A 26,328-nucleotide genomic window follows, 5' to 3' on the forward strand; every position below is an offset into this window, starting at 1 on the left:
AGGAAGAGGTGCCGGTAAATACAGCAACAACATGTGCTTCCTTTTGAGGCTTGGTGGGCTGAAGCCATCTCTCCATGGCAAAGTGGGTGTTCAGCTCTCAACGGGGCAAGAGCAAAGGGACTTTGCTGGATAAAAAGCCCTGTTGAGGCTAATAGAGGCAAAACCCTGCCTGAGTTCTGCAGCTCGTGGGGTTTTATTTGCTGAATCCTTCATTTCAGCCTTTTCCTGAGCCCTGTGGTGGCCTCAGCCCGGCTGCTCAGGGCTCATGAGCTGCGAGAAGACTCAGGAGGACGCTCCCGTGGCCGGTGTCACTCGCCTGCTCTCCCAGGCTGCCGAGGAGGCTGCTGCTCTCCGTAAACGGCGTTTTCATCCTCAGTGCGGGCAGCAGCCAGCTGTAAAGATAAATGAAAGAGGAACAATGCCGCTGATGAGCAGAGCTTTGCGCCTGCGAGGAAGCGCCGCTCTTCCCCTGCCACCCTCTCGTGCTCCCCAGCGCGGCTCCGCAGCCGCCGTGACTCCATCCCTGTCACCGCCAGTGCGGGGCCGCCCCTCCGCCTCTGAGCATCCCTCCCGCCTGCCGAGGCGTTCCTCCGCTCACAGCTCTGCCCTGCCTCGGCCTGACAGCTGACACGGAGCAACAGCAGGTCCTGATATGATGGAGAGTGCGAGAGCTGCCTCAGAGGACAGGCATTCCATGCGTGCCCTGCAATCCCCGGTGAACGGGAGAGCTCGCTGCCAGGGGTCACTGCTGCTCCGGCTGTGTGCGGGGTGTGCGGTGCCTCTGAGCCTGACGTGGGCAGTCTGAGCTCCAGCCCGGCGGGACTGAGGCCAGAGATGCCCCGGTTCCCCTCCCTGTGTCCCAGGGAGGGCACAGCTCCGGCAGGAACGCCCTGTCGGGGTGTTAGGAGCCCTCTCTGCGGCGGAAGAAGATGCATCCGTGTGTCCATAACCCACGGCTCGAGTGCCACACAGGTCCATGGAGCTCCCTGGGGCGTTTGGCAGAGAAAGGCGAGCTGTGCCGCCAGCGTGGCGACCGGCTGGCTGCTTCTCCGTCCTCCTCTCAAGTGTTTTTTCCTCTTTCCCAGTGTGCCTTTGGCCGGACCGAAGGGCGTTCCCGTGCCTGCACCTTTGCCTGGCGGGAGCGGAGGGTCAGGATGCGATGGGCGTGTGGCAGATGCTGCTGCTGCAGCGATGCCTGCTGTGAGCTCCCTGCTCCCCTGCCTTGGCTGCAGCCTCGCCGCTCTCCATTTTCTCTGTGAGATACAGGAGAGGGGAAGCACCACGGAGCTGTTTGTTGTTGCGTGGAGCGTCAGGGAAATGAGGCAGATCTCTGGTGTGGGCGAATGTCTGACAGTGAATGCAGCCCCGGCAAGAAGCCCCTGTCAGGTTGCTCGGTTGCATGTGCCCTGCTGTCCCCACCACCCCATGCCCTCTCTGTGGGCTGACTGGGCAGGCAGCTGAAGCCATTGCTGCAGGCCAGACTTCACCAGGCCACTGCTTTATCTCGATCTGAGCCCGTCAGCATCAGCCCTGCAACCCCAAAATCCCAGGAAGTGGCTAATGCTCAAGCCATGGGACCACAGAATCAACCAGGTCCTGGAGGAACTCTCTCCTCCCCATTGCATCCCCATGCAAAAGGGAGAGCATGTTTATTTTAGGAGAAGCAGAGAAGAAAAGCAGCAGCCCCCAGCCCAGAGGCTGCTGCCCAGTGTCACTCGAGCCACTTTGTGCCCAGAGGTTGCTTCAGGGCATTCAGATGCTCTCCAGCGATTTTGTGTTTTGACACTGCAGACACAGGCTCAGAAGCCAAAGTGCTGAACTCAAGAGGGTGTGTGTCTGTAGTAACACACACAGACTGAACCACACTTCAGCCCTGCACAGCAGGGACACCCAGCTGGGCAGCCTGTGTCCCAGGGATGCTGCTGCTCAAAGAGGGGGTCAGCAAGGGCTGTGGCAGGAAGAACTGTCACTTCAGTGGACATTTTGGGGTTGAATGGCCTCAGCTTTACTAGAGGCTCTTGCTATTCCTGCTGGAGAGATGGACATGCTTAGACTTCAGTTCTCCCAACTCCATATCTAGCTTCAGCAAAGGATGAAGAAGTCAGTAGAGCCACCAGGCTGTCAAACCAAAATCTCATGCATGGTCACCTACTCCTACTCGGGGACATTTTGTCCAAAACCAGCAGCAAAAGGAAGATCCTTGCAGACACAAGGTGTTTCTGGCTGTGCAGCATAGGAAAGTCTTGATGGATGTGGTGTCTCCATTCACCCAAGTCATTGTCACTGTTTTGAAGGTATTTGGATGGTGTGAGTGCATGCAGCTCTCCCCATGCAATGGCAGAAAGGGAACAGTGAGGGGGAGGCTCTAAGGAGTGTCCAACAGAGAGCCATGCTCCAGAGCCATCCACACAGGCTTGGAGTCCATCCATCCATCCATCCATCCATCCATCCATCCATCCATCCATCCATCCATCCATCCCATCCCATCCCATCCCATCCCATCCCATCCCATCCATCCATCCATCCATCCATCCATCCATCCATCCATCCATCCATCCATCCATCCATCCATCCATCCATCCCATCCCATCCCATCCCATCCATCCATCCATCCATCCATCCCATCCATCCTCCCTCCAGCTCAGTGCTTCAGCTTTGCCTCCATGTAGTGTCTGTGTCTGCCTGTCCCCAGGGGAGCACAGCTGCTGGAGGACTTGCACACTGATGAGATTCACACTCAGGGGTTCCATGTGTAGCTCTGAAATCAAGAACCAAGACCATTCACAGGCATCTCCAGCAGCATGGGGACTGATCAGGGGCCAGCCCCATCGGTGCCTTGGCCAGGAGCTCAGCGAGCTCCTGCACTGCCTCTGCTGGGTCTCTGCTCTGCTCCTCACGTTTCCCAAATGTGCTGATGCAGGATCCACACAGCAGCACCAGGTTCCTCCTTTCCTGCTCTGCCTTGTCAGGTGATTGACCATATTCCTGCTGCAACCAAAGTGCTGGAGCCTGTCTCCTGTAGCACAGACCCATCAGGGGCTCAGGAAATGTGGAGCCCGAGCATGGGATGTGCCACCCTCTCTTCCACCCCTCCACATTGCCACCCCAGCACCTCAGGAGGGTGAGGACAAATCCCCCAGGTGCATTTCTGCAAAACAAACAAGCTCTCCTCGCCATTTTTATAGAAACAAACCAAGCTTGAAGGCAGAGCCTGGCAGGCCAGCTGCTTTCTATCTGGAGTGCTGGAGCTGGGGGAACGTCACTGCATCTTAATGGCATCAGGCTGGACAGAGATCAGGATTCTGGTGGCAGAGGCAGTACTGGCACTGTTATAAATAAAGCAGCCACGATAACTGCTCATGAAGGTTTATGGTCTTTAGGATTTGGAGGATCAGTATCAAGCTACGCTGAGAGATGTATTATCCTCAGCATTGGTAGGAGCTGGGGGAAGTGCAGGGGGAGGACAGTAAATGAGCGTGGGTTTGGAAATCATCCCTCTTGTGAATCCAAGCGTGAGCCCTTGGAAAGGTGTTCTCTGCTGTGTGCTGTCTCCTGTTGCCTTGCTCTGCCTGCTCTGGGAGGGTTAAACCATGCATGGCTGCAGCAGTGGCTGCATTTCAAGCCAGTCCCTGTCCTGTAGCAGGAAGCAATGATTCACCCCAGGGCAGCACCTGCCTGAGCCTTGCAGGCACAAAGCACCTTGTAGGAGTCTCGCTGCCATCGCACCTAAAAATTATTCCAAGTACTGAGGCTGAGGCAAAGCCTCCTGCAGTCTGTGGCCTGGATAGCTGTAGGGGCTGGCAGTGCTCAGGTACACCAGAGTCTGTGCCCAAAGCACTGGCATGGACACCATCCTGCCTGCCAATTCTGCTTGCCCAGCCTCACCACCAGCTCCCCACCTGCACGTGTCCAGGAAACACGGCAGTGTCCTGCCAGGCTGTCCTCCCCTTGAAGGGGTATTTTTAGACCAGATCATTTCACAGCCTGGCCTAGAGCAGACTGAGGGAGGAGCAGTGGAGAGCAAGGAGGGGGAGACCTGGAGTGGGTTTATTGCAATCTCACTGTTGCACTGGTCATTCCCTCCCCTTGGCACGTGCTGCACAGCTGTTTCCCCTCCCTGCAGGGGTAGGTTTTGCACAGCTGAGTCTCGCGGGGTGTTTCTGCAGGAAGATTTCGTAAGCTTTAGTGCTGTGCTGCTGTGGGAGCGCTCCTGCCTTCCTATCTGGCCTAGAACATGATGGGGTGATGAAAGAGCTCTCCCAGCCGCCTGCTCTCTCTCACACCATGGCTTGGCAGCCCATGGCCTTGGGGGGAGCTCAGCCCCACCGTGTGCTCTGGCAGTGTGGGTGTCCGGGCCCTGCGGCCTGGCCATCCCTGCCCAAGCCCTGCACTCAGGGTGAGGGAAGCCGGCACATCACCCTCAGCACCACCGCCCTCCGGGGCTTGTGTTGCTAGCGTGTCGCTCGTGAGGAACGCAGGGCTGTGCCTGCCCTCAGCAGCGGCTCCTCATCCCCCGCCTGCGGCCCGCTCTGAAGGTCACCTCGGGGCTCCCGAAGCGGCCGTGTGGGGACGGACGGGAGGCGGCGCTGCGCCTTTAAGAGGGCCCCGTGCGCGGGCCGCGAGCCTGCGGCACGTGCGCTGATTGGTCGGGCGGGCGGCGCGCGCGCCGGGGGCGGGGACAGCCATTCACAAATTCGCGAGCGGCTCCTCCTCCCTTAAAGGGGCAGCGCCCGGCCAGCCGGGCGCGCTCCTCCCGTGCACCGCGGGCGCCCGTGGCTCCAGGGGACACCGGCACCGGTTTGTCTCCCCGCGGCTGGGCAGGTTTCCCCGCCGGGAAGTGTGTTCTGGGGCAGCACTGCCCGCATGAGGCAGCAGCATCCCTGTGAGTCACTGGCCGTGGGCGGTGGGAGGTGCGGAATGGGCTTTGCTCCATCTGGAAGGGGCACATTGGAGCAGGGCTGGCATGGGGAAAGGGGGAATGCGTGTTCCCCGCAGAGTTCCTCTTATTATTCCCCAGGCAGGATGGGAATAATCGAGGAAGGGACATCTCTGGGCCCTGATGGGGAAGGTCCCTCTGGGCAGGTTTGTGCTGCCCAGGTAGCCCCAGGTGTGGGCAGAGTGCTGCTGAGCCCTTGCCTCCCTTTCAGAGCCACGTGTTGACCCGCTCCAGGAGAGTTCCTGTAGGGATGGCTCCTGGTGAGGAGCCCTGAGAGTCAGCCCGTGGGGCTCTGTGGCTCCAAGGTCATTTCAGCTTAGGCAGAGGCAGCCAGGAGATCTCCACAGACAGGTACAGCCCAGGCTGGGGTGTGTTTGATTCCCACTAAGGCTGAAGTATGTGACCATACCCAGGGGCAGCTTGGGACTCGTGAAGGATGCAGGGAAACAGGATTTCTGGTGGTGTCACACTAGGCACAAGCCAGATACCAAGGAACAGGACCAAAAAAATAGCAACCAATTCTCTTAAAGACAGTGAGATCTCAAAACACCTTGCTGTGACCCTGGTGTGGAGTGGTGGAGTTGTGCCCTGGTCACAATGTCAAACCTTCCCTCTGCTCTGTCATTTTCTGGAGGAAATGAGGCACACACAGGAGTGGGCACCGCAGGCTGTGGGTAATTGACCCAGCGCTGTAATTCCGTGCCCTTGCAGCAGCAAGGCTCCCCCTGCTGCGGAGGAAAATGCATCAAGGCAGCCCACAGCCAGCCCATGCCTCCAGTGCTCCAGCCCAGGGCAGCAGCATCTCTGCCAGGGTTGGGGAGAGCAGCTGCGGGCATTGTGGGGCTGTCAGGAATTCCATAAAGCCTGCTGCGTTTGGCTGTTATTAAATACCGCCTCCAGGCTCTCCTTTACAGGCAGGGAGCCTGAGCCCTGCTGGAAGGACCTGCTTCAGGTCTCCATCACTCCTCTCCTCTCCCCCAGAACACCATGGAAGATGTTTAGTTGTCGATGATGTGAGTTGCAGAAACCAGCCAATGGTGCCTATTAAAGACTGTCATGCCATTGCTGCCACAAGCAAGGATGCAGCAACTGGGCAAAGTATCAGGGATCATTAATAGAATAAAAATGGTTTTGCCCTGGAGGAGAATAATTTGTTGGGCATCTGCCCTGAGAGTGCTGAGAGCTATTGGTCCCTTGGTATGGCTGGTTATTATTATCCCAGCTGCGCTTTTCCCAGTGTGAATTGCTGCTGGTGGCAGGAAGGAGCAGCCATGGAGTGAGATGTTTCTTATCCTGCCCCTTCCCACCCAGCTGTGACTGCACAAACGCTCCAGTGCCCACAGGGGCCTCCAGCCCTGCTTGCCCACAGCAGCTGTGCACCCAGCTCTGCAGAGCACCTCTTCAAGTTCCAGTTGAGAAGCCCCAGACCCAGCAAATGGCAAGTTCCTGCTGGGTGGGGTCTGTGTTGGTGCTGAGGAACTGACTGTCAGATTGAGCCAAGTTCAGCTGGTCTTTGCTGCTCATCTCCTCCTAGCCTGCCCACACAGATATATTTCCCTGGACTGCATGTGTGGGGTGTCTTTTTGCAGGTGATTGTGATGGAGAAAGGTTCCTCCCCCATGCAAAACTGTCCTCCCCTTCCTCCTGAGCATTACAAAGCCTCCCTATCTGCACCCAGGCTCAGAGCAAACCTGTGGCTTTGGTTCCACTGGCAGGACCCAGCTCCTCTTGGGTGACAGTCAAGCCCTCACATGGCTGCTGTTTCTGTGAGGAACTGGCTGCCTTCAACCTGCTCCATCCTCCCATCCCCTGCTCCTGGAAGGGCTGTAGGTACAGCCAGCATCCCCCATCCTGGCAGGGCTGTAGGTACAGCCAGCATCCCCCATCCTGGCAGGGCTGTAGGTACAGCAAACCCTCACACTTGCCTTCCTCTTCCCGCAGGACTTGATGCGAGAGGAAGGCAGCGGCAGCAGGGGCTGAAATGCGGTGACACCAGACCAAACCTAGCTCTGTGCCATCTCTGTGCCTTGTAAATAGCATTATCTCCGGGGATTTCTTGACACTTTGCTGAAATTAGCACCTGTAAAAAGAGCAGCTGCCAAAGCAGAATTTAAACAAGACCGGTAGGAAGAGGGTAGAGAATGAGAGAGCTCTTGAATCACTTCCCTCCATGAAGGCACCTGCCTGGAAATCAGCTCCCATCTCCTCTAGCCCTGCTCAAAGCTCACATTACTGCAGCAAGATGCCCACAGCTGCCTCAAGTGCTGGGCACCGTGCCTGCCCTGCCAGACACAGGCCTGGGCCCCAGTGCAGGTGCCCACTTCACTTGGTCTCCCAGCAGAGCCACCTCCAGTTCCCAAAATGCCACCACTCACTAAAACAGGCTGGAGAAGTACAGAATGTGGCCAACCAGCCCTGGCCTCCTCTTGAGCTTGATTAGCTATCCCAAGTCCTGTGCAGCATTAGGGAACGCTGCAAGCAGGAAGCAGCAACCATGGATTGTTTTTTTCCCTTTTAATTTGGGTTAGCAGGTGGCACATGCAGTTCATTACAAATGCACAGGAATGAAACAACTCTCGTGGCAGCTAAAATGGGAAATGTGGGGTTTGGGATGGGGACATGCAAGCAGGTAAGGAAGGACTCTAAAGAGCTGTGGCAGCTGAGGCTCAAAACCCCTCTGTTTGTAACTGGCAATGAGGCACTGACAGATAAGGGAGCTGGGGGAAGTGGTGTGGGGTGGAGGCTGTAATTCTGGCCCTCCAGGGCTGGCAGTGAGGGTGTTTCCCATGTGGGCATGAATGGCTGTGAAGGCTGCAGAGACTGAGCATAGAGAGGACCTGACACCTTCCTTGTGGAGGATGCACCAAAAAAAGGAGAAAAAAATGGGAGGGAAAAAAATCAAATTAAGTGCTTCTCTTTATTGTTCACCCAGCTCCTTATTAAAGCATTTTTCCCTAACAGCTCTTGTCCTTTGCTTCTGCACTTCCCCCCTGAGTGAATGGCCGTGTCCTTGCCTGCCCCATCCCAGGACAGTGACAGGGGATGTGTCTGGAGCAGGACAGCTGTGAGCAGCTGCGGTGACAAACTCTGCTGGTGCAGCTCCCTGGTGCTCTCCTCACACCCAAGGCAGGCTATTGCAGACTGGGGCTCCTGCCTGACCTGGGCCCAAAGGTGGCTCTGGGGAAGGCCATGGCAGTGGGTGGCCACTGCAGGGCCCCTGGAACCTGACCATGCCATGCCAGGTGGGAAGCACAATGGGAAGGAGGTTTGCAGTGGGGTGGAGCAGTAATTAGCCATGCCCAGATACTGAGCACATCTCACTGATGAAGTTATCTCAGAGGTGCCAATGGGTGGAGGGCCAACAAGGAATTCCTGTCCTTTTGCTCTCATGAGGGAGACACTGGCCTTTTTTACAAGGCTTTTTGCTCTACTTTGGTGCAGCAATCCTCTATCTCAGCTTCCGTTTGGCCCCAGTCCCTCCTGTCATTCCCATCTGATGGCACAAGGATGGCCCCAGTCCCTCCCTCCCTGCTGGCTCTATGGTGTGAGAAAGAAGTAGAAGATGTGGAGATAATCCTAATTTCTTAAAACCTGAAGTGTAAACTTCTCTCTCAAAGCCAGCACTGCACACTTCCCTGCCATGCACTCAAACGCAGTTTTTCATTGATTAATTCAGAACAAGCTTGCTTTGCATGCAGGCATCCCACACTGCCCTGCCCTGGTGAGCTCCTGGGCTCTGCAGTGTGCTGTGGCACTGAGCTCTGCACTGCAAACACTGTCTGGTGTGCAGCCATTGGCTTCACTTGGTGCACCTCTTTAGGTCAGTGTCATGGTGCCCCTGGGGCTGGTCACTGTCCAGAGAGAGCCCAGGGGAGCAGCAGGGTGAGCCAGCCGCAGGGTGAGCCAGCAGCAGGGTGAGCCTCACCTGTGGAGCTGTTCCTGAGGGCTCAGCAGCACTGCAGTGCTCAGCTGCTTGGGGAGGACAGGTGCTCCAGACTTGCTTGTCCAGGGACACTATGACTGTCCTGAGCCTGCAGCAGGGAAATCTCAGTGTCTGAGCCACTCCAGCCTTCTGTGGCATTAAGCCACCTTGTGATTGAGGTGATCTGAGCAGCCTAGAGACAGTGACGTGCAAGCAGTGCAGGAGAGGACAGGTGCTGCACTGTGCAGTGGGGAGCATGGTACTTGGGGGCACCAATGCTGATTATGGGGTGTCTTCTGCCCCCTCCCCTTCACCCAGAAGCAACCATTTCACTTGGCTGCTTGGGAGCAAGCCCTGCAGGAGCACCTCTGCGTGCAGAGGTGAAGTGCAGATGTAATTTTGTACTGCAGTTTAGAGCTGAAGGAACAGGGAGTGGGCAGGGGCATTTATCTGACCAGCCATCATACACTTCCTCCTCCCACAGCCCTGCTCCTGCCCAGGGCCATATTACACCAGCTGCAGGAGGCCAGGAGGAGCCTTGCTGACCTTGGAACCTGAACTGAGGTGTTGCACCACCGTATCTTGTGGCTCAGCTTGTGGCCCCCTCCTGCTTGTGTCATTTAGCCATATCCTGTGGGAGCCCAGTGCACATTTCATTGCTCTTCTACATATTTATGTACCATTTTTTTAAAAAATAGTTTTTCACCCACGCTAGTGTTTTTTACAACCTGTAAGCATTAGGAGGCCTGGTTCAGGTTCTAAATGGTCAGATGTGGGGGTTTGTAATGGTTTTTTTCTCCCTCTCTCCCCATCAATTTATCTGGATGGCTCTTCTGAAATTCTTCCAGTCCTGCACTTCTTTGCAAGAGGTGAAGGACTGGTGTAATGGTAATAGAGCTGTACTGGGAGCAGCACCCCTGCCCTGCTGCACCGGCATTTCTGCTCTCCTTTTGCATCCCCTGATGGCAGTGTGTGGAAGGCCCAGCAAAGGCCCTTGGGGTTTCTACACCCTCAATGCACCTGTGGCTCACGGGGCACTGGCAGCATCCCCAGGGTGCTGTTCTGGATGGAGCACGTGTGGTAACACTTCCAAAAAAACAACGTACGAACTGATACAGAGGTGCTGCTACCAGCCTAGCGACCAGTTCCGACCTGGAAAAATTATTTCGTACTCCAGTGCGGCCCGCAGCTGGAGCAAAGTGAACCCCTTTTGGCGTCCATCACAAAGCTGGCAGGGCTGCCACGGCCGCGCGGGGCTGGAGGAGCGGCCGGCGCTGCCCAGGGGCTGCCCGGTGCGCCGGGAGACGGGAGAGGGCAGCCGCAAGGTGATGCGTGAGGAGCGCAGCATCCTGCTCCTTCCGATGCCGCCTGCGCGGGGGCGGCGCGGCCGGGGCTGCCCGGGGCTGCCCGGGAGCGGGGATGGGCGCGGGGATGGGAGCGGGGATGGGAGCGGGGATGAGCGCGGGGATGGGGCTGAGCGGCGCTCCCGCCGCCGGGGCGGAGCGCGGAGGTTCCGCCGGCGCGGATTGGCCGCTGCGGGGGAGGGAGGGCGAGGGATGCTCCGCGCCGCCGCAGGTGCCGCGGTCCCGCATCGAGGCGAGCCGAGCCGGACCGGGCTGAGCCGGGCCGGGCTGAGCCGGCCCATGCAGCGGAGCGCCTCGGAGCTGCTGCTCCGCGCCCCGCGCCGGGAGCGGCCCCGGCACTGAGTGGCGTTGCGGACGATGCCGCGGCGCGCCCCCGCGGAGATCACCGCGCTGTAACACTATCCCCCTCCCTTCCTCTTCCTCCTCCTCCTCCTCCTCCCACGGGGCCGGGGGCGCCGAGCGGGCGAAGAGGCGGCAGGCGCGCCTTGCGCGGGGCGGGGGCCGCTGCCGCCCCCTGAGCATCCCTCCCTCCCTCCTCCCTGCCTCCCTCCGCCCCTCCGCGCCGCCTCCCTCCCTCCCTCCCTGCCGGCTCTATGGTGTGAGGGCAGCGATGCACAAGCACCACCACTGCTGCAAGTGCCCCGAGTGCTACGAGGTAACGCGGATGGCGGCCCTGCGGCGCATGGACCCCCCCTCGTACGGCGAGTGGCAGCACGAGCAGTACGGCTACGGTGGCTACGGCTCGCAGACCCTGCCCGCACCCGGGGGGGCCGCGCCCGCCGCCCGCGGCAAGGCCAAGCTGGGGCCCCCCGCCCGCGACCCCGCCGCGCTGAAGCCGCCGCCGCCGGCGCCGGGGAAGAGCGCGGCCAAGGTGAACGGGAGCGGCCCGGGCTGGTGGCCCGAGTGCACGTGTTCGAGCCGCGACTGGTACGAGCAGGTACGGGCCAGCCCCGGGACGCGGCTCCCCGGTGCGGGACGCGACGGGGCGGGCGGCGCTCGGGGTGACGCGGGGTTCCCGGCGGTTCCCGGCTCGCTGCAGCATCACCCCGGGGGCGTCGCGAGCAGCCGCCGGGGATGCCGGGGCTGGGTCCCGGCGTCGTGGCTCGGGTCGGCCGTCGGAGTGGGTCGGGCTGGCGTTGCCGTTGTTGGGGCTGCCTGCTGCGGTCCTGCCCGGCGTGGGAGCCCGGCACTGGAGCAGCCTTCCCGGGGCCGAACGGGGCCAAATGGATCTTGCTTGGCGCCAGGTGGTCGTCGGGCGTTGATGTATTTTGGACGCCCCACCTGAGGTGCTCGCCGCTCGCGATGCCTGAAGCCGTGGCAGCACCAAGGGCGTCCCATCGGGCTGTGTTTGGCAGGCATGGTGCCCGCTGGGCAGCCTCGTGGGTTCGCGGTGTTGCTTGCCAGCGCTCCCAAACTGTCACCCACTCTCCACTGAGTTGTGGTTTCCTCGCTCTGCTGCTACGTCCCTGCTCCCCGAGATTATTACGTAACCCTGCTCTGGTCTCTGGCGTGCTGTGTGCATTCTGCCCCATTTCACTGCCTCCATTTCTTCCCACACATTCATTTTATTAGTGTTCTCCAGGACCCATTCTCGGGCTGTGTCTCTCTCCCCTAAATGGAGAGACCAGTCTTGTTTTGAACCCACAAGCCAGCTTAGAAAATGGTTGGATCTTTTTGCAAAGCATTAAAATGGAGGCTAGACCCTGCCTGAAAAACAATTTACCCTGCTTGAGAGAAAGGCATTTCACTTTGCTGCTTCTGCTTCTTTCATTCATTATCTTCAAACCTCACATGATTTCTTATTGATCCTTCTAATTATTATTTCAAGATGCTGTAGCAGGCAGACACACGGGAATCAATGGAAATTCTCTCCTCCTCTGCTCTCGGCAAACACAACCCTCTTCTTCCCTTCCTCTGTTTTTTCTTCATTACCGTCTGTCTGTAGCTCTGGTTGAAATAATTAGATTCATAGCTGATAGCTCAGATTATATTTACAGAAGGCACCAAAAACTCCAGCCAGCTTCCTCTGAGCCTGTTCCTGCTTTCTCTCTCTTTCTCTGCCACTCTTTGTATCAAAATCAGCCTCAGTTCTCTCTTGCCTGCTGATTCCCGGCAAGCATTCTTCCATCTTTCCTCCACTATCTCTTTCCTTCCCTCCATCCAAAGCAGCAAGCTCGGGGAGCAGAAAATCAAAGCATGTTTGCTCCCTCCTTTCTGCTCCTGCTTGCATGAAAGGTCCGGCCCAGTATTCCTGGTAAGACGATTGCAAGCAGCGAGAGAAGGAAGTGATGCCAGCTGCATTGCTGCCGTGGCAGGCTGGGCAGGGGAGCCTTTCATGTTTTTGCAATGGTGGAAGAGAAATCATTGTCTCTTTGTGGTGCTGCCATGGAGCTTGGGCTGCTCGGCAAGTCCGCGTTGGGAATCTCTGCTCTGCCTTTGCCTTTCTGAACATGCAAAAAAAAAAAAAAGGGAAAATCAAAAGCTCCTCGCAGCATTGCAAGCAACAGAGGATGCCAGTGTTTGAGGCTGTGTGAGCATAGCAGGGTCTGCATGTAGAATGTGACGTGTGTGGTGTGTGCAGTGCCTGTATCAGAGCAGGCAGACGCTCCCCGGTGTGGAGCAAATGTGTGCTGTGAGTAAAGCCTGCAGCAAACGCCTCAGCAATGCTCTCCTCCTCATCCTCCTCAGCCAAGGATGCCTGAGCCCCCAGGAATCCATGTTCCTCCCAGCCCAGTGCTGGGCAGAGGGGACAAAAGGTGGTAACATGGAAACATCTAGGCATGGCTTGTGCCCAGGCAGGCAGGTCCAGTTGCTCTGGGAGGCCGGGAGGTGTTGGGCTCTGGGTAGATTTGGCTGGAGGTTGCAGATGCAAAGCAATCTCCTTCACAGGCTGCCTCCGTTTCCAGGAGAGCCTTGGCTGGAGGCAGGGCTGCCATTTTTCAGGGCTGTCCCTTTAAATGAGCTCACTGTCCCTGAAAGCACTTCCAGCAGCTGAGGTGGGAAGGGGTGCCCAGGCCAGGAGGCTTTCCCGGGTGAGCAGGGATCTGTTACCCTCATGGGGAGCTTCACCAGCTCTCATTTAAGCTTTTTCCCTCCCCTTGCTTCTTCATGCAAGCAGAGAAGCGTGTGCTAGTGCTCTGACATCAGGAACGTGCTCCCAGTTGCCGATGGTGCTGTATGTTCTCTGACATCATGGCATACTCACATACCCAGAGCAGCTCCACGGCATGTGAGACGTGCCCACACGTGCTGCCCAACACACAGCACGGTCCCAACGTCAACCTGCACCTCCTCCCACTTCCAGCCCCCGTCTGTTCTCTCCTCCTGCCTCTCCCCTTCTCTAGGACACATTTTAGCTTGCTCAGGCAATGCCAGTAACTGAGAATCCCCAATCCTCACCAGAGGGAGGGAGGAAATCTCAGAGGTCTAGGTATCTCACATCGTTTTTGCTTTGCTTTTCTTCTCCCCCCAAGATGTCTCCCATTTCTTTTTCCTTATCTATCCCTGTTCCCTGCTCATTATTTCCCAGCCCCTGCACTTGATGTCATTGTTGTCCTCCATTGTTCCCATCACTATCCCTCGTGTTGGCCCTGTGCCCTCCTTGTCCCCCTTTGCTGGCTGCTGGGGAGCTCAGTTCCTCCCCTTGCCAGACTGGGGTGACAGGAGGACTCCTGGCTTTGGGGGAGGACCAGCAGTGTGACCCAGGGAAGCATCCCTGATGTGCAGCACCGCTCAAAGCCCTCCTCTGCCCTGCACAGTGACCCACAGCCTCTCAGGAGAGGGTGCTCAGCTGCCTGCCCATGCCCAAGCCCTTTCTCCAGCCCTGCTCCAAGAGCTGAGGGTCCAGAAGCAGCAGCTTTCCCTCCCACAGGGAATGTCCAGCCCTGAGTCTCAGCTCACTTCAAAGACTCTGGTGCCAGGCACAGTGACCAGATCCCCATGAGGGTCTCAGCAGCATTTTCATGTGCATTTTGGGTGCATTTCTGGGCCATGGGCTGGGGCAGTGCCCAGGGCAGTGCAGTTCCCTGGCATGTGGTGAGGAAGTGCCCTCTGCCCCCAGGGCTGCCCCAGGTTTGCTGACCCTGCTTGGCCAGGAATGCAAAGTCCTGCTGCCCCCCTTTCTGTGGTCCCTTTCTCCTCTTGGGGTGGTCATTGCAGTGAGACCTTGACCACCTGCAGATGCCTGGAGCATGCCAGGCTTGTGTGGCCTCCACCCCTGGCAGAAGTGTTTCATGGCCAGGCAGGTGGGACGGATCTTCCCTGCCCACCCTCAGCAGTGAGCATTTCACAGATTTTCAGGGTGGTTTTCAATGCACAAACGTTGCTTGTTGAGCTCCTCCCATGCCCTGGGCAGTTACTGCAGTAGGTGGGCACAGGACAGCACATCTTGGCCAGAGCACAGCCTTTGCTGGGCCTTCAGATGATGCTGGGCTTGGGGCTCCTGTCTCTTGGGGCAGGGGTGGCAGGGGGAGGAAAGAGCCGTGGAGAAACCGTGGGGGTTCAGACCAGGATTCTGAGTGATGAGCAGGTATGGCTGAAGGAAGGAGGGAGAGCGCCAGGGGGGCAGGCAGAAAGCCAAATCCAGGTTGGTTTGTGGGAATACAGGTTGGTTTGTGGGAATACAGGTTGGTTTGTGGGAAATGGCTGAAGCCCCAGATGTTCCCTGGGGAGGTGCGAGGGAGGGTGAGAGGAACAGGGTGCCGGGGACATGGAGGCAGTGGAGGTGGTGAGGTTGGCAGGGTGATGTTGCTATGGCTACTCCCGTGCTATTCATAGAAGAAATTAGCTAAATCTTTGCACTGAAACGTGGAGGAGGAGAGAGGAGGAAGGCGTTCTCCGTGTTTGGAGGGAAGGAGAGAAGCCAAAACAGGAAGGGGGTGAAGTTTTCCTTCTTTTCTCTGTGCCTGCACTGTGGAGGGGCATTTCAGGGAAGCATCACTGCCTGAGCTGCCCAGCACTGGCAGGATGGGAAGGATGCAGGCAAAGAGGAGCTGTCCCATGGGAAAGTCCCCCCTGCAGAGCTTCCACACAGAGCCCCACGTGGCAGGATGAGTTCTGTACCGTGCCAGGAGCACAGGAGACATCCTTTTAATTAAAGACAGCCAATCTGTGAAAGGTATTTTTGGCAACCTAAATGTAGATGCAACTGTAGTGAAACTTGTCCTTTGCGTCTGGCTCCATGGCTGAACACAGTGCTTGTCTGCTCCTGGCCCCATCCATCTGCTCAGCCCCTGCTCTCTGGTCACTGGTGGGCCCCCTGTCCTCCCTCCACCTCCAGCATCTCTTCCAGCATGTCCCCCTGCCAGCCGGAGTCCCAGAGAGTCTTCCCTGTCCCTCACTCCTCATCACACTCCACTCCCTTGTGAGAGTTTGATTCCCCTTGCACAGACCTGTTTGTCACCTCCTCACTCACGATGTGTAAATCTGCGTGTCTGTTCCTAATATATCCCCCTCCATCTGATCTCACCTCTCAGCTTGTTTCTTGGGCATCTCCATCTGGTGATCCTGCCGTCATCACCCAGCTGAGTTGCTATGAGCAGGTGCTGAGCTGCTCCTCTTCCCCCGAGCCCAGCCTCACACCCAGCCTCGCACCCACCCTCGCCCCTTGCCCCCTGGGAAGAAGCTGATTTTCCCCATGCTTTTGATGTTCCTTTCCTGCCCCTCAGATGAAATCAAGGCCTAGATAATGCTTTTTTTAAAGCCATGCCCCTTCCCTGTGCCTCTCCTGGGAAAACCTTGACACACAGATGCTGAGTGAGCTGGTTCTCCTCACCCGCCCCAGATCATCCCGTGTCCTGCTGTCACCCATCCCCTGGAGTGAGGAGAATCAGATGTTCTCAGTGCTCCTTCACTGTTGAATTCATTTAGGAGTTAACAGCTGAGGACATTTTTCTCCTTAGTTTATTGATTCACCTGTAAGGCTTCCCCCCCTTTCTTTGGGCACGTGAGTCCCCTGGACAGGGGCTGTGCACTTGTGCTTGTTGGCTTTTCTGACTCATCCCTTTAATACAGTAAGGGATAATGCTGGAATTAGAGAAGTGAGTTGAAGGACTGAGCTTAGCTCCTCTCCAGCTGGATTACTGACTGCCAGCCAGCCCAGATGTGCAGCCTGCAGCCCCAGAGCTGTGCCTGGCTGCTGGCTTTGGGGTCCTGGGGCAGCACAGGAGAGGGGCTAGAGCTGGTGTCTGACCTGGCTGTGCCAGGGATGTAGCTGCTGCTCTAGAGGCAGGGTCTGAAGCCACATAGGTGGGAGAGTCCTATCAATGCAACATGTGGAAGAATAGCAAAGTAGCTGCCAGAAATGGGAGGATGTGGCCCTGCCACCCTGCTGGAGGAGGAGGAGGAGGTGGAGAGTGCTTGGTGAGGCATGCAGGGCCAAGCACAGGCATGTTTCAGCAGGGGTGTGTGCTGTGTGGAGGAAGTTGCTCCTGGAGAGGAACCTGGGGGCAGCAGGAAGCCCATCAGCCTCCACTGTGACAGCACTGCTGTCACTCCTGTAGGAGGGATGTCCATGCCCCCATGGCTGTGCTTTCCACCAGCTCTTCCACCACCACTGGGACCTGTCTGAGCCCAGTCCTGACCAGTGCAGGCACTCAGCAGGGTCATCCTCAGGGTGTGGGTCCCACGGGGAGTTGGATGAGAGGGAAACCCAGGGACAGCTGTACCAGAGGCCAGCCCGGGTAGCCCGGTGCAGGGGAGGGTGGCAGGAGGCAGCAGAAGCTGTCACTGTTCCTGGAGAGTTGCCTTGTTCGGGTAAGCCCCTCGGCACGTCCTGTGCTATTATGGGAGGAGAGAAGCTTCCGTTCCTTCCAGAGCTGTGAATGCTCATTTACAGAGGGGAAGTCATTAAGACTAATCAGGAGTAATCAGGGCCGTGCTGATGTGCCGGCCCCGCTGTGCACAGCCCGGTGCAGGATGCTCTGCAAGGGGACCTGGGCTCTGGGTGCCAGGGGAGGGCAGGTCCTGCACTGCTCCTGTGGGGGGCTGGGGGGCTCTGCCACCCCAAACCCCGTGTGCAGGCAGGAGGGACAAAGAGCCTGGGCTCAGCCTGGCAGCTGTGATGCGGGGATGGGTGTAAGCCCTGCTGTGAGGTTGTGCCAGCGCTGTGGGTGCAGTGGGCTGTGCTAATGCTCACAGCTGGTTTTAACACATGCAGAGATGGGATGATGTAGGGAGTCCTCAAGGGCCCTCGTTGCAAATCCAGCAATATGTTGTGAGCATGTATCAGGGACTTAGAGATGAAAACTTTTAATACAGTGTTTAACAAGTTCAGAATACCTGAATTTGGAATGAACTTTGCAGTTTAACTTGCAGAGCTCGCTCGATGGGGCTTGCGGAAGAGCTGCTCTGAGGGTGTAATTATTTTTGGGAACATGTAGTGCTTCAGAGCACCCCAGACCAGGCCCTAGATACCTTCTTGTCACCTTTGTATTAACTAGAATTTTTCTTGAATCTCTGTTGATGGATCTTGGTTTGCTTTTTTTCCCCACAGAAACAGGTTTCTTAACACTTGTTAACTGGGCATGCACTGGAATGCACTGAAAAGAAGAAATTAGGATGTTTGAATCCCAGGAACCAAAGAAATCTTTATTTTAACACTGTTCCTTATTCTCTCTTTTTCTCCTATACATATGTATTTGTCTGAGAGGAAGATAAAAGCATGTGACTCTTTCAGATAATAACAACTCTTCCTGTGCAAAAAGGAATCAAGTAAATTTTATTTGGTACCGCCAGGTCAAAGAGGAGCTACTGAAGTCCAGAAGCTCTGCAAATTGGGTCACTTATTTTAGTGGGCTGAGCCTGGAACAGGATGTCTAACTTTCAAGTTTGAACACCCTGGCCTTAATGGTTTCTAAATGGAAACTTATATTCGACAGAGCTTCTCTTTGGGAAGCTTTCTTCCTGTGCTACCGAGTAAAGGCTTTTTCCAGTCCCTATTTAAGCTACTCTTAAAAAAAAAAAAAAGGCACCAAAACAAAGATTAAACCTTCAGTAGCTGCTTGTGTTCACATTACACTTGGGGCACTTCAGTGTCTTTGCCAAAGCTCCTTGTGAGCAGGGACCTTTCAAGTCCCGTGTTCCGTGTTTCCGGCTGGCCACGGTGCCGAGGGCAGGGGCTGTGCTGCCACGGCCCCAGAGCCTGCTCATGCCCCCTGAACAGCCCAGAGCAGCCTGGAGAGAAGGGCTGCTCTTGCCTGCAGGCCACCAGGCTGGCTGGGAGCCGAGCACAGGGATGGAGGCAGCAGCTGGCACCTGGCTGGATGGGACTGGCACAGTGGGTCCCATCCACTTGCGCCTGCAAGCTCCAGAGTCAGCCCCAGCATCCTTCCCTACGTCACTGGTGCCACATTTTGAGCTGGGCAGGAGGGCAGGGGCCAGGCTCAGCCTGTCACTCCCCTTCATGCAGGCACGCTTGTTGGGTCGTGTCCTCCCCCTGCCCAAACCATGTCAGCCAACAGGTTGCTCTTGCAGGAGGTGAGAAAAAGTGCAGAGAGAATTCCTTTATCCAGCCCAGTTAAAAGGAAGGCCTATTCATCTCTGGCCAAGAACTTCTTCAGCCGCCTTAAGTTTCCATCCTCTGTTTTCTTTTGCTGCCTTTCCCTGTTTCCAGCTCTGTTGATGCTTCCAAGCAACCTCAGCTCTGGCCACCATGTAAAGCCCAGGAAAACAAAGAGAGATGAGCACAGGGATCTGTGAGGATGGGACAGCAGTGTGGTACCTTTCCCCTTGAGAGTGGAAGGGTTAGGTCAAAGCATGGATTTGGTCTTGAGATGTCAGAAAAGCCCTACATCTCATGGGGCAGCTGGGAGCAAGCTTCAGTCTGGGAAGGGATGTGCCATGCATTGCCTCTAACAGGAGGACTGTGAGGTGGCTTCCCCAGGCACAGCCAGGTGAAAACCAAGGGGGATCAGGAGCAACCTCTCTTCTCTACACATCTGCTGTCCAGCAAGAGCAGAGCCAGACTCATCCCCTCCTTGCCTCAGGGAGCCTCAAGAGTGGGTTTCTGTCTGGCCCTGACCACAGGTTCAGGTTGCTGGGGAGGAGCTGTGTCCTCTCAGGTGCAGTGGGAGCCACGTGTTGGGCTCTGGCTCGGGGCAGGAAGGAGCCCAGCGTTGGGAAAAGCAGCATGTGGGCACATGTGGGCAGCAAGGCTGGCACAAAGCAGATGAGCGTGTCAGTGCTCACCAGGGTGAGAGCTGAGCTGGGGCTCTCTGTGTGTGCTGTGCAGGCAGGACCTGAGCTCATTCCTGTGAAACTGATTCAGCAGCTTGGTGCAAACCCACTCCCCACAGGATCCTGTTGGTGTCTGAGCGTCCTGCAGCTGACCCCACTGCCTGCAGGCCCCTCGGTGCCCCCCAGCCTGTACCTGCTCGTCCACAGCCAGAATTCAACAGGGCTGGGTCCTGCCACAGAACAGCCGCTTTCAGAGCTGGAGATGCACAGCTTTCTCCATGCTTTAACACCCTTTAAAAAAAATCAAAGCAGATGGAGCTGGACTACAAGCAGCTCAGTGTCAGCCCTGATTAGATAATTCTGTTGGGCATTTCCCCACTTGTGACCTCTGCTCTTGAGAGCTTTTAAAGGGATGTAAAAATGGAATTTCACTTATCTTCAGAGCCACTTCCCTCTGAGTGCTGCTATTATACCTCGGATGATATGAAACAAAGGATATTAAAAGACAGATTGAATTTTCACTCTGATCCAGTCTGGGGAAACAAAGGAGTTAAATTAGTGCTTTGCTTCTCATGCATCAGCCCAGTGTCTCAAGCAGCCACTGTGTCCTGCACATTCCTCCTTGCATCACACATGGGACACACCACCCTCCTGCAGGGAGCAGCTCTGTGTGTTTGGCTGCTGTTTGCCATCTCTGGAGGCTGCTGTTGTTCCTGCTGCTGGTTAAGATGGAAATGTGTTTATCTGTGATCACAATCCAGTTGCCCTTGTCCTGGGACATCTGTAGCACGTGTATTTTGCCTCCAGCAGGTACACATCTCCTGACCTCTGTGGGCTGGCCCCATGCTGGTTCTGTGAAGGATGTGAAGCTGGAAGCTTTGGGATCTCAGTTCTGGAGGCATCATCTTGAACTTTCAGTTCAGAGTCTCCCTGCCCAGCTCCTGTGTGCCAGCCCTGAGAGCAGTCCTTGGGGAAATGCCACAGGGCAGGACCCAATCCTCAGCAGCAGGCTAGTGAACCTCCATTTGCATGTAATTGCAGCTTTTCTTTTGCTTGGAAGTTTTGGGAAATCATCATGTTTTGCAGTTCCTACCTTTGTGCCAGCAGATGACAGCAGTAAAACTGAGGTGAGGGGTGATAGCTGTAGATGTTTGGGGCTTTGGTGCTCCCAGGTGACTGTGTTAGTGTCACTGGGCTGCCACTTTGGGCCCAAGTGGAGCCCAAATAGCAGCAGCTCCTCACAGATCTCTACCCAAAGGGAGTATCTAAGGGTGCTTCTGAAGGGCCACATCCTGTGCCTGAGATTTTTTCCAACACTGCTGCCTGCCTGGCTGCTCCCTGCACGTGCTGCAGTGGTATTGCTGAGCCTGTAGAGGAGGAGACATCCCTCCTGCCCTGCACACAGACCCACAGCCTCCTCCTGGCTTCAACCACAGAGGCAGCCCCACACAGGCACGAAGCTCTCCCAGGGCTGCACAGGGAGCCAGTCCCTCTCTGGGGCGGCTTGGGGCAGATTGCTGCTCCCTCTGTCAGCTCCTGGGCTGTGGCTGCCACCAGCACTGCTGCGCAGAGCTCTGTGAATGCAAGGCTCTGCTTCTCTCAGCCCCTGTGAGACCAGAGAGCTCTCGAATCCTGACCTTCAAACTTCATCCCCCTTCACCATGGTTTCCTTTGACTCCTGTTGCTGCCCAGATTTTCTCAACAGCTGTCCTCTGCCTGGCTGGCTTTGTGCCCAGATCAATCTCTCTGCAGCTGTGCAGTGCCCTCCTCACTGCCCAAGGTCCTCCTTGAGTCCCTGCAGCCTCCATCCCCTGAGACCAAGGGCCTGATGGAGAGACTTCAGGGCGCCTCCAGCTCCGCTGCCATGGAGTGAGAACTGTAGGCCTTGGACCTCTTCTCTTTCTATTTCTATATATATATTATATATATCTATTTCTATAGATATATATATCCATTCTAAATCCCCCAAGCGCAAACAGGGCTTGGTAAATAATATTGTGATGAAGGGGTTTAGATGGAAGAGATCTGACAGCCCCCATTGAATGTGATCTAAATGCACAGCCCTGTTCCCTCTCCTCCCTGCATTGCAAGCCCATGCTCCTTAGGGCATAAATTACTTACCCTTCCCTATAGAATTGAAGGCATGGTTAATTCACCAGCACATTCCTGCTGCCCAGCAAAAAATTATGACTGTCTCAGTCCTCCCCTGGCTAGCAGAGCTGCTCAGTACCTCTGCCTGACTGGTGGAGGGAGGCAAAAGCTTTTATTTTCAGGTGCTCTGCTTATTTCTGCTTATTAGGTCTTGTCTGTCTCTTCAGTAGGACAGGCAAAGTGCAAATATTGAAATATTTGCAAGTGGACATCAGAACTAATGCCCGAACACCTTTCCTGTAGTAGCTGGAATAGCTGGCTGCAGGAAGCAAGTGGGGATTTCCTGGTCTGAGTTCCTCCTGACCATGTGTGACTTTGTTTTAGAGCAGCGACTCACACTGGGTATCTCCTGGGTCCCATCTGGAGCCTGAGTGGGAAATTGTGCTCCTAGCAGTATTCTGAGATGTAAAAAATCACTAGTGTGGAATGGCTGCAAAGGATGCTCGGTGCACAGGGAGCAGGCTGAACAAAATATGTCCTTAGGGCTCACCACTGTGTGAGAGAGGCAATGTGATGTGTGATTTTTGGGCTATTATTAATTCAACAAAGAGTGCAGTGGGGCTCAGTGGAGGACTTGGGCTGGACCTGCAAAAGCCTCTATAACATTATTATATAGAGCACTTCTCCCTGGGAGGGATCCAAAGCATCATTTGTGCAGTTGAATTCTTTTTATAAATCATGGGGCACATGATGGGCTACATTCACTTAGGCTGCCTCTTCTGCATCCTTCCTGGAAACTCATCTAATAAGAGCTGGCATCTGGATGTTCAGACCTTGATGTGTTACCGGTTGTTAATTGCTGGCAGTAGAAGTGCTTCTTTTCTGCCTTGAAATGTGGAATCCCTTCCTAGAATTGCACTGGGGACTAATAAAAGCCACTGCCAGGTTTAATATATTCTATCTCTCAAATTATCTGGATTAAATACAAGGGCTGTGTACTGCCAGAGAGGGGATATTCCCAGTTTAACATTGCTTCTGGGACTTGGAGATCCCAAGACACTGGACCTGAAAATTGGGATTCTCTTTTGTGTGGAGGAGGGGTTTGGCAGGAGTGCTTGGAAGTGGTCATATTTGCCTGGGTTAGAGAATTAATTGCCATAAAAACTATGGTTTTGTAACCAATAGTTACAGCTGCAGGAAAGATCAGAAAGCATCTGAATAAATCAAGTTAACTACCTCCTGCTCCATCCATATGAGAGCAGAACCTTCCAGGGCAGGATTTAAACCACAGGCTGGTTGGTCCTTAACTCTCTCATCCACTAATTGAGGAGAGTGAATAGTCAGAGACAGTGTCAGCTAAAACAGGACACGGTGGGGACTGCGGTGCTGGGGTGTGGGGGGAGGCTGGAGTGGCATTCACAGGCTGCTCTCAGTCAGGGACGGGCAAACCCAGACAGGAGTGATGAAGAGGCAGCTGGCTCCTGTAAAAACACCCCAGATCAGAGGCTGTGGGGCCGTGTGGTCCCACACCCTGTTAATGGGCAGACAGTGGTCGCTGGTAGGTGTTTCACCAGCCCGCCTTGCCTGGCTGGTGTTGGTGATACCCCAGGCAGGCTCGCTCCCCCTCGCCGGTGGTTCCTGTCTCATCCGGCTGCTCTTCTCCTCACGAGCCCGAGGATGATGAGCTCCAGCCCCCCGCTGACCTTCCAGGCCTGCCCTGCTCCGCCGTGTGCGGCGGGGAATGGCAGCCTCGGCATCTGCCTCCCGCTTTGGCCGCTCCTCCCTCAGCCCCAGCGCCCAGGGAGGCTCCGGGAGCCCCCGCCTTCAGCAGCGGCGGCGCTGGACAGCTCCGGGGCGGGACCCCTCACGGGCCCGGCCCTGCTCCTCCTCCTCCTCCTCCTCCTCCTCCTCCTCCTCCTCCTCCTCCTCCTCCTCCTCCTTCGGCCCCTCGTTCCGTCTCGTGCCTCCGGCCGGCCGCCCTCGGTCCTCTCCGGCCGCTCTCGTCCCTGACCGCCGGCCGTCCCACCCCGGTTCCTCCGACCCTCCCGTCCCGTCCCGTCCGTCCCGTCCCGTCCTTCCCCGTCTCGTCTTTCCTCGTCCCTCCTCGTCCCGTCGCGTCCTGTCCCGTCCGTCCCATCCCGTCCTTCCCTGTCCCTACCGGTCCCGTCCCGCCCTGCCCCGTCTCTCCTCCGGCCGCCCCATCGTTCTGGCCGTCCTGTCCTGTCCCTCCTTCCCCGTCCCTAATCTCCAGCTGTCCCGTCCCATCCCTCCCCTGGCCTCACCCGCCCCCCGGCCTGCGGCGCTGCACCTTCTCCCATCCCTTTCTCCGCCCGCCCTGCCTCCCTCCGTGCCTGCCCGTGTCTGCCCTGCCATGTGCAGCGAGCCGAGGCACAGGCAGCCCTGGAGGAGGGACCCGGGCAGGGTTACCGGAGAGCCCTTCAGGACAGGAGGATGCGTGTGCTGCTGTCAGGATGGGCCGAGGCTGCCGAGCACAGCAGTGATGAGGATAAGGGACCAAATGCTGTCACCTCTCCCAGGGCATGGCGGCCCTGTGCTTAGGAGGAACAGCAGCTGTTGGAAGGTGCTTGGTGTGCTGGCAGTAAATGCCAGAAAGGCTTCTTTCCCTACTCCTCATATCTCCTAACACCTCACTAGTGTGAATTTCACGTAAATTTTGGGAGTCTGACACAAGCCTGAGAGAATTTCCAGTCTTCCCTGTGTCCCTCCCAGCAGCCAAGGCCGTGGGGTGTTTGGGACACGCCAGCCCCGAGGACAGGAGTGACGCCCAGAGCTGTGCTGTGGCCCTGCCCCTGTCCCAGGGCTGTTGGACACCTGGAGGAGGGACAAACAGAGCCCTTCCCGAATGTCCCAGTGCTGCCTGGCCTGGAGGGTCCGTGATGGCATGGCCAGGGGAGAGGCAGTGCACCACAAGGGCTGGCTCCATGGCTCAGCTTGGTGACATCCCCCTTTTGTCTCCTCACAGGCCAACCCCGCTCCCATTATGGTGAACACTGACTCGCTGGAACAAGGGCTCTCTGTAAGTCTCCCGGTTTCGTTTTGCTTCCTTTGATCAAGTGCTGCATTTTCCCTGCTCAGCAATGCAGGAAAGACTTTCCCAGCTCAAGGAGGCCCTGGTAAGGCAGCAGAAGATCCTGATACCCACGCCATGTCCCCACAGCTCATCCCACCCCAAACCTTTCTGGGGCTGGGTGACACAGCACAGAACCAAGGCCAGCAGCAGGCGGTGCTGGGGCTCCTGCACAGGGAGGTACAAGGCAAAAAGTCTCAGCAGAGGAGCTGGGGATCCCAGATGGTTGTGCTCAGGGTTAATCATACAGCCATTTCCTCTGCCCCTCATACAGGGCGGTTGAGAGGCTGTTCCTGCACTGCCTCAGCCTCCTTAGGCAACCTCAGGAGGGGTGCAGGGCTCTCTGGGTGCTTGCTGGCATCTCCCTCACCAGTCCTCAGGGCAGCAGGGCCCACCAGGTGCTGCTCCTCTCCCACTGAAGGCTGCCAGCAGCTGAGCAGTGCTTGGTGAGTGTTTGCAGCATTTGGCACCGTGTAGTAGTGATGTAGTATAAGATAATCCTCCTCAGTTTGTTGCAGACAGGGTTTGCATCCTGCTACTTCTGTCCTCAGAGCACTTGTAACTCATTCCTGCGGGGCAGATGAAGGGAGCAGGGTGGCCAGCATGGGTGTCTGGCCAGCAGCACTGGCTCTGTGCTGTGGGGTGCTTCCCTTCTTTGCCCAAAGGAGCCCAGCTCACAGCTTGCTAGGGCTGGGTGCTTTGCATCGGGTTTGCTTCTGATGCATCAAACTGCAGCTGCCTTCCAGAGCAGTGGAGCAGCGCCAGGACTCAGAGCTGGGTCCATCTTTGGAGTCAGGCTAGTGGGCCACAGGTGAATTTGCCACAGGTGACTTCTGGGGGTTGAATTCCCCCTGTAGAAATCTGCAGATCCCACAGCCTGTGGTGGGGTCAGTGCCCATCAGAGCTGCACTGGGCTGCTTGAGAAGAGCTACAGAAAAGAAGGAGAGCCTGGCTGAGACCTTTCCAGCCCTGGCTGTATGGTTTAATTAAGCCTGAATTAAAGCCACCCGACACTGGGGAGGAAGGCAGTGCTGCATCTCTCAGCATGCTGGTCCTGGGTCCAGCAGCCTTGCATGAATGTGGCAGAGGGGAGCAGCTGTCCCCAAAGGTTACCTTCCCCAGACACATGGCATGGCAGGTTGGAGGTTCTGTCACTGTGCAGGGCACCGTGCAGGGCAGTGCCACGTTGCAGCTTCCTGCCTGCACTCTCCTGGCTGTTCTGCAGGGAGCTGGGGGTGACAGTCACTGCTTCCATCCATCCAAACTCAGCAGAACATGCTGGGAGCAACTGTCCTGCAGGGGTCCAAAGGGCCACCAGGTTTAGCTGTGCTCTGCTGCCTGTGATCTGGTGTGTGTCACCACTGGCTGCCCAGAGCAGGGGAGACTGCTCAGTTTGATTCCTTTCAGCATCCAGCCTGGAAACCCTCTTGCCTTCTACTTCACGTTATACCAGGAAACAGGCCTGCTCCATCTTTTCCTTCTCTGGGGTGCTGCATTCCTCAGGCTTCAGAGAAAACAACTCCCCAAAACCTCAGCAGTTTCCCAGGTCGGCAAAGGAGCCACACCAGGAGCTTGCTGCAAACACCAAAATGCCAAATCTGGAAACATGAGGTTTTTTTAAAAACCCAAAATCTGAAGCCCATTGGTACAGTATGTATTTGGAAGGGTTAAAGTCACATCTTTCAGTCTTTAATTACTTAACTATTCACTGCTTTCCTTAATGATAAACAGATGGAAGTAGTCTAGTTCCTTC

The 26,328-nt window shown here is 56.4% G+C and overlaps 1 protein-coding gene across 8 annotated transcripts in view; it reads left to right on the forward strand.

Annotated features, from left to right (window-relative positions):
• DLG3 (discs large MAGUK scaffold protein 3) overlaps positions 1-26,328 on the forward strand; it is a 76,272-nt gene that overhangs the window by 14,730 nt on the left and 35,214 nt on the right. For 3 of the 8 annotated variants that reach the window (XM_030967415.1, XM_030967411.1, XM_030967413.1), the window contains one exon: positions 24,471-24,524. The exons of 1 other annotated variant lie outside the window; for it this stretch is intronic. In XM_030967415.1, the coding sequence (XP_030823275.1) occupies positions 24,471-24,524 (54 nt within the window). Of the gene's footprint in view, positions 1-10,815; positions 11,160-24,470; positions 24,525-26,328 lie in introns of those variants that run through there. 4 more of the 8 variants (XM_030967414.1, XM_030967417.1, XM_030967416.1 and 1 more) reach the window with 2 other exon arrangements.

The sequence above is a fragment of the Camarhynchus parvulus genome, chromosome 4A (assembly GCF_901933205.1).
Source record: "Camarhynchus parvulus chromosome 4A, STF_HiC, whole genome shotgun sequence".
NCBI lineage: Eukaryota > Metazoa > Chordata > Aves > Passeriformes > Thraupidae > Camarhynchus > Camarhynchus parvulus.